This window comes from Lepidothrix coronata, unplaced genomic scaffold, assembly GCF_001604755.1.
Source record: "Lepidothrix coronata isolate B3197 unplaced genomic scaffold, Lepidothrix_coronata-1.0 Scaffold194, whole genome shotgun sequence".
Classification (NCBI taxonomy): domain Eukaryota; kingdom Metazoa; phylum Chordata; class Aves; order Passeriformes; family Pipridae; genus Lepidothrix; species Lepidothrix coronata.
In genome coordinates, this window is record NW_016690374.1 from 606521 (window position 1) to 621091 (window position 14571).

The 14571-nt window shown below is 37.0% G+C and overlaps 1 protein-coding gene across 14 annotated transcripts in view; it reads right to left on the reverse strand.

Annotated features, from left to right (window-relative positions):
- Nucleotides 1–1951: 1951 nt before the first annotated feature.
- ZMYM2 (zinc finger MYM-type containing 2) overlaps nt 1952–14571 on the reverse strand; it is an 86777-nt gene continuing 74157 nt past the window's right edge. For all 14 annotated transcript variants that reach the window (XM_017831616.1, XM_017831623.1, XM_017831622.1 and 11 more), the window contains 7 exons: nt 13622–13716; nt 12306–12474; nt 11250–11401; nt 7215–7329; nt 5864–6115; nt 5402–5522; nt 1952–2797 (listed from right to left, as the gene is read on the reverse strand). In XM_017831616.1, coding sequence (XP_017687105.1) covers nt 2605–2797; nt 5402–5522; nt 5864–6115; nt 7215–7329; nt 11250–11401; nt 12306–12474; nt 13622–13716 — 1097 coding nt within the window. In that variant the 3' untranslated portion in view covers nt 1952–2604. The remainder of the gene's footprint in view (nt 2798–5401; nt 5523–5863; nt 6116–7214; nt 7330–11249; nt 11402–12305; nt 12475–13621; nt 13717–14571) is intronic.

Genomic DNA, 14571 nt, shown 5'->3' on the forward strand with positions numbered 1-14571 from the left:
GAACTAAGGTCTTTTATTGCATTCTGCATCATCATTCAAATAAAATGCATACATTGAACCATGATGCATACTTGACTGCAGTATCTTTGCAGCTTACAATGTTCAATCTGAACACACGAACCACTTGAAAAACATTATTGCTGATGATGGAATAGCTCCATCTTCTGGAATAAAAGTTCTGTTCTTGGAAACCATCTTTATATTTCCAACACGGATCTATATGTAAAAACTTCTATTTCAAAACCTAACTTGGATATTTTTTCCCAGATGAATCTTGGATAGAAAATGGGAGGAATTTAGGACAATAATGTGATTTCTTATAACCTTTAGAAAGCATTTTTTATTTCCTAATGATGCTGAAAATGTCTATACATTCTTCAACATGCCACACTAAAGACTGACGTTACTATTTAAGAAATAGTTTTAATCTGATTTTGAGAACCAGAATTTAAAATTCTGTTTAAGACAAAACACTCAACAAATATACTTAACTTTCAGCTTCCTGTTAAAAGTTTGCAGTTTTACAAGAGTGTATTTGTGGTTAAACACTGTTGTAATCAGGGAGCAATTGAAGCCCCTGCTGAAGTATCTGAAGTCTGAACTGTAGAGAAGGGGCTGCAAGTGATCCTTACTGCTATTTATCAAAACACTTAAAGGTGCATTTAAATGAAGAATTTCAAGTTACGCACATGATGCATTTTACACAGGTAGTTAGTAACAACTCCCATATGTAAAATTTAACTTATGGTCAATTCAGGTGCTAAAAAAGCTGGGGACACCAGAACAAAACAATGACTACAATTCGTGATTTCATCACTTTTATGTATCGTGGGCACATTCTATGGGTGCTGTTTGAAAAAAAAACACAAGTGTTAATGAACTAAGTATTCACTCACAGAGGGAGAAGTGCATTGAAGCTGTTAGTGATCTACTCACTGGTGCTGCGTAGTATTTCTTGATTTCACAGGAAGGGTAATGCCACCAGAAAGAAATGAAAAATTAAACATGTACATCTTCATCTCCATTTGAAATAGTAGTATATCTAAAATTAATACATACTCACAGACACACCAGAATAGCAGAAATTTAAATAAACTTGCTTAACAAAACAAAGCAACTGAAGCTTTATTTCTCCGTATAGAAAGATGCGTCCTTATGTGTAATCCTCTAAGCTAAGGAAAAGGAAAAAGCCATGCAGCCTCTGCAAGAAATTAATGCTCGGGCGGTAATATATATACATAGAAACTTTCTCCTTTAGTAGATGGCTAATGCCATTTAGGAGAGACTTAAACTTATGACTACTTTATAGTAGAATATTCTACTACATTTTTTTCAGTACAATAGCAAACCCATTGCTTGAACCACCATATTGTTCGCATCAGTTAAATAAGAGCAAATAACAAAACTTGAGCAGTTAAATGTGTATCTGGAAATAAGACTACTTATGCAAAGTAAGTACAACAAGAGGACATAAACAAACAAAAGGACTTTTCTTCAAGAAAAATTGTCTTTCGACTTTCTGTAACTTCACATCTCATATGGCTTTTGAATGGAGGCATTAGTTAAGAATTTTCCCACCCATAGTCAAGTATTGCCTGTATTTAAATACAGCAATGCAAGGACAAACAAAGGTTAAAAATTTAGCGTACCGTATTACTTCATGTAATACAGCAGAGAACCCCTTTTTCTAAGGCTACAAAGGACAAATTTACATTAATATGAGGTACTGGCAACTATGATTGGAAAAGTAAAGATGAAAAAAGATTATACAGCATTGTCATCAGACTTTTTTTTCTTTTTCTTTTGTTCCTTTTTTTTTTTTGAGGGGTTTTTGGTTTTAGTTTTCTTTTTTACAAAATACATGTCTTGATGACCCCATGCTCTAAGCTTATATTCATTTATTTGTATATATATTTTTTATTTGTAGGGGCAATTGAGAGAGAGTCACAAATAACGAAAGGACACTAGGGTTTTAATAAGGGCAACAAAAAATGTTTTCACCAGAATAGATTCACATTACAGTACACCAATATTGACAGCATTCTCTTTTGTCTGTTTTTGGTACATAAGATGGAATCTCTCTACATAACCTCATAAGGCTTCAGTAACTAAAAAGTAAAAAACCTATTAGTTTACAATTCATTTAAAAATTCTGAAAGACACAGCAAGTTCTAAACTTTAGTAGTGCTACCCATACACAACCATCCAGTTTAAGAAGCTATTAAAAGAGCCTCCTTTCGTGAGAGCTTCCAACAGCAGAGTTGTGCAACATGGATGTCTTGTACTACAAGGGGGAAAAAAAATACACATGGCACATTCTCATTCATATTTTGCAATGTAAAAAGTTACAAACATATCTAATCAAATAAATAATAAAAAAAGAAAATCTGAAATGTGTTTGTTATGTATCCTAAAACCACTACACAGAATAATGGAAACTTTCACTCACAGACTATTTACATGGTAATACCCACATTAGGGTACACACTGCTACAAAACTCATAAAACAAAGGGTAAACTTGAAATGTTTTCCATAGTAAAGGTCTAGCAGCATGACTATATCTAATGCTGTTTGTTTTCTTGACAGTTTTTTGGAAGTTTGTTTTAATCTATGTCTTCATCCAGTTCATAATTGTCTTTATCATAAATATCTTTTACTAAAAGAACCCGTACGAGCATATTTTCCAAAGTGTTGCGGTCCAGTGAAGTGGCAGTGTACCAGATGGGACTCTCCGCAGAGACAGAGCACTCTGGTTGCAGATAGAACATGTCTGTCCTCTGATTCAGATTCTGTGGGCTACAAGGAGGTTAAAAAAAGGGGGTTAGAAAAACAGCCTCACAGGACAAAACAGAACACTAGCAATTCCAAAATCCTGATCAAACAAAACTTTAACTGCACCTAGGCAAGTTACAGTGTGGAGAAATGCAGTCTTGCTCACAGAAGGAGCCATGGCCAGGTCTGGCCCAAGCCCAGTCAATCCCACATCCTCAGAGCAGCCTCAGAGTCCCAGTTGCCTGGGACTTCGCAAGCATACGAGAGACCACAGACTCTTCCAGCTTTCAAAAATCTGCACATCCAGGACTTGTTAAACCAGGAAGTACTTTCCATAATTTGCAAAGAGGCCCAACACTGACATCAGTAATTGCTCGCACAATCACTGCCTGATAAGGCTATCTCTGAATGTAGAGCCTGGGGTTCTCTTGAAAAATCAAGGATGGTAGTTCTGAGATGCTCAGAAATACAACAAGCTAAAGTTCCCCCTCCTCCTATTTTACTTAAAAGGTTGGTTGTTATAAATCTTAAGCACTTAATTCCTTACCAACTATACTATGGAGTTCGATCCAGCTCAGAAACATCCTCTAAGCCACTAGAAAAGGTTCCTTTAAGGAAATTCTAGCATTTTGTCCATTTAGGCAAGTCTCAGAAAAGAATTTTCAATTCTGTATGTGCAAATGCCCACTCATGCTCCCTCCTTCACAAATGCTGTAGATCTCAGGAGTCAACTCCATTTCATGTTTCTTCAGTAAAATTAAGAATTTTTACCAGCTCACCTTCCCAAACTAGCTGATGAGATTTTAAGTATTGCTCTTCACCTGCTAGAGTAAATGTTGGCTTATTCTGCTCTCGCATAAATCAAATTAAGAGTCAGATAAGAACCAAATATGAATGTTTAAAATATTCTAGTAATATCTGAACCTCCTTCCTACTTTCTTGAAAAGCCATTATTTTTATAGGAACAAGCAATCACAAAATCAATTAGGTTGGAAAACACCTCTGAGATCATTGAGTCCAAGCTATGACAGAACAGCACTGTGTCAACTTGACCATGGCACTAAGTACCACATCCAGTCTTTCCTTAAACACTTCCAGGGGTGGTGACTCCACCACCCTCCTGGGCAGTCAATTCCAATGTTTCATCACTCTTTCTGTGAAGAAATTCCTCCTAATGTCCAGCCTTAACCTCCCCTGGCACAGCTTGAGACCTAATGAGACAACGATATGGTGTTCATAGCTCTGAATGAAAGCATCCTGAAATTTCAGCTGCAGCTGTTCACTGGTTGCCAAGTATATTTCAATCAGCTGGCATTGCCTAAAATTTTACAATACTTTTTAAAGTGTTAAATATTTCATTAAAATTATTTCAACAAAGATGCAAGTTGTACGTTATTAGAAGCAGAACCAGGAGAAGCAGTCTGCTCCTTTAGTTAGCAATGGTGACCAATGTGTGCAAGACAGCATGACTTGAAACCACACCATAAATGACGCTCCAAATGGCTTTAAGTGCATTCTTTTCGCCAAAGTTGAGATGTTTCTAAAAGAAAAAAAGAATTACGTGTTCTCTCTCCCCTAGTGGCTGTGTAACTCAGTTAAAAAATCCATCTTCAACTCTTTAACAACATATCCTCTCCACACCATGACAGTAGACAGTAAAGGCAAAATCCTCCTGCAACAATCAGAATTAACTGAGTTTATGAAAGACAGGTGGTTGCATTAACAGACCACAAGCTACTCTTTAATTGTTTCTCTCTATAACACAACATAATTGCACTTCCACTGATGCTGCGTGTAAGCGCTTTCTTCACCTTTAAGACTAAGATGCTGTTTCCTAATGCATGTTGGGTCTCATACTTCATTTCATTTATTGTGTTGTATATACAAGGCGATTTTATTTCTTTGGTATCACTTGCCTATATTTCCCTTAGAGCTACATAAAATCTACATTAAAATCAGTCACTTGAATGGTTGTTACAAATAATGGAACATATTTCCCAAGGAATCCCATTTTTAAGCTTCCAAAACAATTAGCTACTAAATTAATTCTGTTAGGAGTTGCCTAAGGTTTTTTTTAATGTATTAATTTCTGCTTCCTTCCCGCACAATTAATTGTGCAGATTGGAAGGAAACAAGCTATTTCTAAATTCTGGGTTACCATCCGTAGAACTGTTCCTAGGACAAAATACTACAAACATGTTTTCACACTTGGTATCTCAAAAGCATCTACATTTCAGATTCCTGATAACTTATAACGCAGGAAACCCATTGTCTCAATCCAATTGTTACTGAAGAGATGGGGACCTCACAAACAAAACCCTCAGCAGCAAAACCTACCAGATGCCTTGCTGGTAATTCTCTGCAGAGATACTTGGTGTTCACAGATAAGAAAATTGAATCGTACTGCCATTTTCAGAAGGAGTCCTTGACAATTAACATTGAAGTACTCCACTGCTCCCACATCTTCTGCCCATCTTGTCCAGATACAGAATGGGAGATTTCAATACTTTCATTTCGGTATTTTTCAGATGATCTTTGCTTGACTGCATTTCATGTTGAATCAAAACACTTCCCTTCTGCACCTGGTTTAGTCTAGACCCCTTCTGTACTACCCTGTATCATACTTACCTTTTAGACAGATAGCATTCAAACATTTTCACAGGGCATCTAGCTGGATCAGACGTGTTTTCAATTTGTTCAAATACTGGTACATCATCTTCATGTTTCCTTTTTCCAGTAGTAATTTTATCTTTAAGAAGAAAATCAACAATATTTAAGATATAACTTGAAGTTAGTTTACAATTTTCAGTAAACTTCCCAGTGCAGGCAGCCCACCACAACTATGCATATCTGCAAACTGGAAATGCCACCCACAGCCACAGCAAAGTCACAGCATTTTACAGGGAGAGCAATGGGCTCAAAGGGATCACTTAGTGCAGAGACCCTGTAGTCTCCATGGACCACACACTCCGATTAGAGATCTAGGAGCTGAGAGCTGCTAAACTTTATGCAAAGGTAAAGCTCCAGCTCAAGGCAAGATGCCCAGACATTCCTCAGAAGAACAATACTAATTTTCAACTGTTATAGTACCTTCACTATCAGCTCTGCACAGGGAAGACACTTGATATCGAAGACAAGCTTTGCTTTCCATTGTTAGCGGATTTTTTTTCCACTGTCTAAAAACAGTGCCAAAAGAAAGCCTTAAGTGCTGCTCCACAGTTTTCAGGCCAAAATATTTAGTGTTAAAGTAGAACAGAGTATTCAGAAGAGCAACAGGTGAATGTGATCCTAGCTGTTTAATCCTCCAAAGGTAATCTTCTTCAACTCGAGAGAATATTGATCCTTGGAAAAAAAAGAATATTGGAGAAAATACAATGAATTAGCCCATAAACTGGCCAGGTCCAAAAAATCAAGTTTCTGTTTACTGTGAAATGTAACAAAATGCTCATGACAGAAGCCTCTAATAAACATGTTTAATTATATGTCCATACCCCCAAAACCACCTCTCAAAGACACAGACACTCACTGAGACAGTCAATGGGAAATATCAGTGTAGGTAATTTCACAGGGAACACATTTCTGTTTAATTACAACAGCACTGCTGACATGCAGCTCCCTCATGTTATTACATAAAAATAAATGCTCAAGGGGTAATCTTAATTCCCTCATAAAAAGCATATTTTTGAGTAAATTTTATTCTGCTCAGGTAAGGCCTCCAAATAGCATACTTTCTTATTTTCTTATTACTAATGAATATCTCACATGGAAAGCAGTCCTTGACAAGGATCATTAACAGGGTACAGGAAGGACCCAACACAGAGCCTCTCAAGAGCTATACAGAGAGAAGCCAATATCAAAAAGAGAGGAAAGCATCTGGCAAGGACAAGCCCTCACTCAAGAGAGGATTGTGAGAAAGATGGAAGAACAGTTGATTCTCCAGTTCAGCACCAACATTTATCTGCTGGGGAAAATTTGCTTTCTCCATGAACTGACGATCCTCCTGAGCAGAAGACCCATATCAGAGAGTTCTCCTAATGCAGCCAAGAAAGGCTAAAATATATCACTTGTTAGCCCTACCAACACATAGCCCAGTGCCTGCCTGTCTGCTTCCTGCTGGGAAAAAAATGGACCGAAAAAAAATAAATTAGCTCAGGTAAAAACTACAGGTCAAAGAGCTTATTCTAACTTTCTCTCCTAAAAACGGATAGTTAATTTTAACAGGCAGTGGCAAAATCAACTCTTGTAGCACGGATTACCCAGAAACCAGACAAAAAGAACAGATACAGCCTTAACTGAAATCTTAGATGATATCTTCATAATTCTTCATCAGTTACTATCGCAATGCATAAAATGTTTTTATATACATATATATATGTGTGTGTGCTTAAGAATACAGAACTATTAAGAGATGAAAAACATACATCACTGAAAAGAAAATTACCATCTGGAAGTATGCTTGGTTGCCAACTTCTAAGGATTTTATTTAATTCCTGGACAAACGTCTGGTAGATTGGATCAATAAATATGTTGTCTTTTCGATTGCTTCCATATAAATACTACAGAAAAGAGAGAGAGACACAGCATTTATGATTCCAGATTAGAACAACTCCTGTGGTACAGGGTTCTTTTTTTTATAAATGCGCAAGCATTGTACTGAAAAAGAGTATCTAACAATAAAGCTATGCCACTTTTCCAATATTTAACAGTTAAAAGTTACCTCCAATATAATATATGTTGTAAATTCCTAACTGGATATGAATCATAGTTTAATTACAACTCTAACATTTTTCTCTAAGATTTCCTGTGTGCAACATTGTATCAGTGAATGGGGAGTCATTAAAAAAAAACAAACCACAAACAACTTATTTATCTTTTCCTCCACCTAGGTCTTCAAAGAAGAAAACCCCATACCTAGCAAGAGTTGGCCATATTAAATGTGAACTCCGGACAGTGACAAAAGCATCTTCAACACAAAAGTGGGAGCAAAAAACACCCCATAGTGACATGCAGCAGTGCAAGAAAAATGACAGGATGGTGCAAGGCACTTGCCTATTCTGCAATCTAATTATCTTAACCTTCTTGACTTTACAGACAGAAACACTTTTAAACCTTTACCAAGAATTACTGGCTGAGGGCTATACCAGTATTTGACATTACCCTCTCTGGAGACATTTCTAAAAAAGAGAGGATTGGCTTTTTAAATTTTCCACTTCAGTGTTATCTTTGCATGAACAAGCCTGTTAGTGAATACAATAAAAGTGACAGACAAAAAATGTACTCATTTCTGAAAATGGCATCTATTTCTGTACACATACTTGAAATAGCATTAAAGACAGCACTCAATAAACATTAGGTGGTCACGGTCCAGCATATCTTGGCTTCTTTATTTTTGCACTTAGATTTATAATACGGAAAAATGAATGAATACACTTCCTAGAAGTCTCCAACACAACTCCTTCATTTAAATAACTATTTTATACAATACATTTAACTAACTCTTCAAAGCACACTATTCCCCCAAATGTGATGTTTTTACATATACCAGTACTAGTTTCATAGAGCAATTCTAAAACAGATAATATAGCTTACTAGAAGCTTCACGGAGTCTGCCCCTCCATGAATTTTTGTTTTTCTCTGGTTTGCATTAAACACTCACACTGAATGCTGGCAGTGAAAATGAAATCAGACTGAAAATCAGAACAAAACCAATTCACACAAAAGCTTGTGAGAACTCATCTAAAAATATTTCTGTTTCCTGGTTCAGAATAAGTGCTTGGCTAAACCCTGACATCCCCAGTAGAAATCTGTGAAGCACTCCGGACCAGCAGCACTAGAGAGTCTAAAGAAGAACAGTGTCGTGTAGCAGGGGAGACTGCAGCATAACACTCAACATGCATCTGCAAACCTTCATTCCCACACTGTAACACTGTGCTCTGCTACTCTACTAACTCTAAGGGGGGCAGCAGGATTAGCAAAGGCAGTTCCCACCTAGGATGAGCTCTACCATAACTGCAGCAAAAAGGAAGGAACTGGCTGGATGGGCTTCTGAATCCCACAGAGGAGAAAAGGCTGAATCACTGCCCACAGCGCCTTCAGGCAAACATCTGCCAACTCCATCAGCCTGAATTTTGCCCAAACACCCCCATTACCAGACATACAAAGAAAACAAATCCCAAATTCCAATCTACACTGGGACAAAGAATGAAGGCCATGATGCAGCAGAGGAGCACCAGCATACTAACACCTTTTTCTAGATGAACCCTCTCTACTAGATGCCTGCCTGACCATGCGGCAACCTTTAAGTGTGATATTTTTCAGGATCAGTACTTCAGAGTTACAAGAACCATTATTGAACCACTTCTGTCTGAAAACAGAACACTTTCAGCTGCAAATGAACCTGAACTGAGAGACTGCACTATCTGACTCAGGGACTAGACTCCTGGAACAGATTTTACAATGCTTCCTTCAGGAAAAGTTATTTCACAAAATCAAAAAACACCAACTTAGGTCTTGAAGGCTCCTGGGCACTTCACCTATGCTCAAACCACATTACACCTATGAGGAAAAGCTCCAACCTGCATGTGCATTAAGCCACAGTGAGTGCAGTAATTCTGGTGGAGGGGAAAAGTACTTTTTTTACTAATCTATGGTTCCTACGTTCTCTTCCTTTGAAGAGAAACTTACTCTAAATTAGCAAAGTATTGATGATTTTTGGCACAACTTCATCCTTAAATGGCATCATTTAATCTCCTCTGAGCATCTCCTCAAAGCCTGTACCTTTCATGCAGTAGTAGACAATTTATTCTCTTTCAGGGGTACCCACACAGATGGAAAAAAAGACTAGGAAAATTATAGAAGGCAATGGAGTTTTGTTGTACATCGTGACAACTACATTGCATTTAGTGTATCGCTATCTTGTTTAAACGTGTTTCTTCAGAAGGGTAACACACACCCCAATATGTACAATTTGCCATTATCACACAGAAGATGGCTGCAGCCCTTGACAGTTCACATGCTCACATGTTTCTGTACCTCACTTGCTGTCTGCCTTTGTGAAATGCAAACTCAACACAACAGGGCATGTCTTCCTACCAGTCCAAACAGCAGTGGCACAATTTGGACAACTAATCAGGCCTGTTAACATCACCTGAATTAAACACTGGACACTAAGTATAAGCAATAATTAAGTGACCACACATTGTTCCACTAGTGTTCCAGCATTGTGTATGTGCCACACACGATAATTGTGTTGTGCCACACAAACTATGGTTCTGGAGAGCTGAAAAAAGAAGTTTTACACATAACTAGCTTTCATGACTGACAAAATAGACTATGTCAAAGGCACAAAGAGAAAGGTGAAAAAAAAACAATTTGAGTTTCATTTTATAAACACATGCCTCACTCTGTGTATTGTTTATCAGCTTAACACAAGTATTTTCAATTCAACAGAAAGATACAGAGAGACAGTGTATCATGCAAGTGCAGAAGCAGAAAGCTAGCTGAATTTGAAACACGCCTTGCAGCAATATTGACTAAAAAGCCATTGACTAAAATGAATGATCGCTTATCAAATTTCAACCATGACGTAAAAATATAAATAAACTCTTTAAAATTTTGCGTACTTGCAACACAGAAGAATTAGTGGAGATATTGTTTAAAAATATTTCAATTAAAAAATTTGTTACTTGATTCAAGTCCTCTGCCTCAAGTATGGAACAGTTTAAGTAGGATTGCAAGCCCTGTGAACAGCTTGCTTTCCACATCATATGCATTTTTTATTGCCTTGAATGAAATCTTCTGTGCTCTCAGCTCTGCTTATTCCATCTGTGTTTTGCCTTATGTATCAAAAATTAAGACATCCCCCACTTAAAAGATAAGTTGTGGAATAGCTTTTCTAACTATCTAATGATATATGTTATTGCCTTCACATACATTACATCTAACCTAACTTCCTTCTATCTTACTGTGTGTTAGACAGCCAATATAGCAGTTCCCTGCACTCTATCCTGACTGTCCACAGTCTGCAATATTCAGTAAATTAGACTCTCCCCAAAAGACACTTCAATTAGTTTGTTTCCACTATATGTTAAGTAACTGAATTAGTAAAACTTTTACAGGTCATGCCTTGTTTCATTCTGTTTTTACATTAGACATCTTTAGCAAACAAAATGAAGCACAGCATTTGGAAAAACTATGTAATTTTTGACTGCTAATTACTTGCTTTAAGCCAGCAAGAATATTAAAATTATTACAATATACCAATTTGTATTTGAGTTTTCAGGATGGGTCTGTAAACTTGCTTCCTATACAGACATCTTTCTACAATGTGATTTACAGAGCAGCCTGTGTTCCAGATCATAGCCATATATTAAGAATAGCTCCTAGCCAGTAAATCCATGTTATCGCCATTCTTCCACTGAAATGGGTTACAGTCAAATCAGCAGCTTAATTTCCCATCTCTACAGCCTCTACTAACCTCCTGAATCCCAAGACACAGATAATAGATGCTGTCAGGTGCATAGTTCTCTCCATTTGGCCTTCGAATTTCATTGACAAAATGTGTCAACCCATAGTTTAACTCAGCTGAAGTATGTGATAATAGATCTTCCTTTAATTTCACAGACTGTACTGTAAAATAGAGAAAAAATGCTACATTATACAACAGAATTATCACACAGTGAGGGTGAGATGGGATATTTTTTGGCTGGAAAGTGAGAAACAGGCTTGATGTCCTCTCCACTAACCAGTGAACAAGACTAAAATGTACTAAGTAGTTAAAATGTTAGGTTTGTATTAAAATAAACAAGGCTATCAGAGTAAAGTCTAGTTAACCAAATGCAGTAACACTCGCTAACAAATGTACTGTCATGCACAGCTGAGGATGATACAGAAGCAGCCCAAGATGCTGAAGACAATGGTGTAGAGGCACCTTCAGGGGAAACAGCAGTTTCCAAAGATCCAACAGCATAACACAAGGGTGCTAAGATGCTTGTAGGAGGTGAAGAACAGCAAGAGTAGCAGCAATTTCCCTCTTCTGTCACAGTATAAATGTACACAGAGAGGAATGTTGCAGAAAGAGCAGTAAGGCTCCACAGGATTGAAAGTCACCTTGTGCCAGAGCTCCACAGCCAGGTAATGCCAGCCTTAGATGAAGATCATTTTTCAGGAAAAAGAGTAGGATATCCCTCCCTTGCAATTTAGAAGTCCAGAAATTATGTGAATTCTGAGGTTAGAATATGAGGAAAAATAGGATGCAAACCAAAAAAATCAAAATGGTCACAGAAAGTCAGAAGATCCAGGATGGTGTTGTCCTAGATTGCATGAGAAGTGTGACACCCAGCATTTTGAACCAAACAGGGAAAACTAGAAAAAAAAGAGTTTGGCTGCTCTGTGATAAAATAATCTCAGTCATGGTGGGAACATTAGGGACATGTGACAACTTCTATTAAAAATCCCAGCTGAGAATCATACGAGTAGAGCAATTTTCCCTACCAAATAAGAATCTGGATAGCAGACTTGTGGAAATACTTACTTGATTTCAGTTCCTCTAGTTCTGGAAGCTCTTCATCTAAATATCGAGACTTTACCCAGTGCTTCCATGCATTCACACCGTACGCATATTTGAATGGAAAACTACACTCAGAGTTTTCAGAGCTGTCATCGTGCGACTGGTACTCAGACACCGCTTTCCTCTTGACTCCCTGCCGTGGAAACACAGTGGTTAACACCACCAGCAGTCACCAACAGCAGTAACACAGAACCTGGGCAGAACAAGCTGTAGGCCAAAGTACAAACTGAATGTTCGAAGAAACACACACTTCATCCAGGTGATGGTTTCTTTGTTGATCATCCTTCTACGGACAGCATCTACTTAAGCTGAGAGACGTTTCTAATTCACCTTTGAAACTGGTTCCTAACAGAGACAACAATTTTTGACAATGGAGTTGCTGTATTCGTTCTATTGTATTATGCAACAAACGTATGATGTACCAAATAACTTGATGTATTTATAGGATTTCACTGTGTTAATGCACAAGAAGCTAAAGATGCTACAAATCTATGTCAAAAGCTCAACTTTTAGGTTCAACAGAACCCATCAGTGGAAAAGCCAGCACTGGTCCCAAATTAAAGCATGTCCAGTAGTGCATATGTGGATGACATCCAGTGGATAATACTGAGAGTTTAGAATCCAATCTTAATACTAGAAAGACACATTTGTTCTTAGAAAGCTTTACTAGAAGTTGGCTGGTTTTTTTAAAGCTGCAGTATCTACTGCAATTATTGGAACAAAATCATTTCAGCTTTGTGTCAGGCACAGGAAATTATTTCCTGTTAGTGTCCTTCTAAATAAAAGAATATGGGTAATTTATTTGCAATGTCTAAGCTAAGATTGACTGAAAATAAGATCTGGGAAAATTACAAGGAAATAATTTTTTTTAAACTCTTTTATATAGAAGACGCTATAGCTCCCATTATAAGCCATGGCAATGCCAGAATTCTTCCATTTTACTACCAAATTAAACCAAGACAGCTTCGTTCAAAGTAGAAGGTAGAAAAGCATTACTAAGAGTACAGCAGGTACAGTACAAACTAGCACATTACATCAATAATTCTACCACTGTGAAGCAAAAATGGGATCAGAATTTACAAACCACACTCCTCTTAAATCCAACAGTTATCTGCAACAGACACAGGACTGAAATAATTTTATTATTTGAAATATATCAATTTACATCATAAATATAGGATATTAGATATTAATAGACAGTAACATGTTTTAGAGCGGTATGATAATTAAACTTAAATTTTGTGCTTTTTTGGATATTTTTAATAGCATGACAAAATTACCTTCTTTTTGGACCGAGGCCGTGGCTGTTCCTCATATTCTTCACCAAAAACAGGAGGTAATAAAAACTCATTTTCTGTATCAAGCTCCTCAGTTGCTGAAAATACATTACCAGAAACTTATTTCTAAACATCCTCTGAATAATACTACTTTGAAAAAACCAATGAGCTACATTAGTGTGCTTTAACATAAGGGGTCCACAAAGGCACAAATATAAACATTACCAAAGACTGGATTCTTATATTCAAAGACCTATTCTTATATTTAAAGTAAGACAAAGCTGTCAAAATGTTTATTTCTAAAAAAACCGTAGAGGACACAATGCTCAACACTTTCAAACATTATCTGAAGTCACCATGGTAGCATTTCTTACAGTGGGCTCTTACATAATTTTTTCTGCCCAGGCTGTCTTGGTATCAAGAAGTTTTACTTATGGTGAGAATGAACAGTTATGACTGGAAAAAATACAAATTAGTACATGCACTTCTGTTCATGTATTTCTATCATTTCTACTCATGGTTTATATTTTATAAAGCACATTATATTTGATTAGAAATATTAAGAACCAGAAGGCAAACTCCCTTCAGAAAAACTGGCTTTAGTCTATATTTATACAAGTGGTGGAGGTCTAGCTCATGATGGATATTACAGTGAGTTCGTTAAACAGATATATGGTAATCTGTCCAAATACTATTTACCCAACATTTCATGGGTAGGGTGATGGACTCTATTTCAAGCAGCACAGTGGAATGAGACAACATATGAACGGATTTAATGTTGGAAGTTCCATCTTTATTTATTTTACTTAAGGTGGTTCATCCCTCATTTAGCCATCAAACAATGTCTTCACTCACAATTGAATGCCTTTCTGATAGTCTGATTTTACCACCTTACTTCTCAAGACACCTCTCAAACTGGTGCGGATGAAACAGCACTCACATCCAAAGATTTA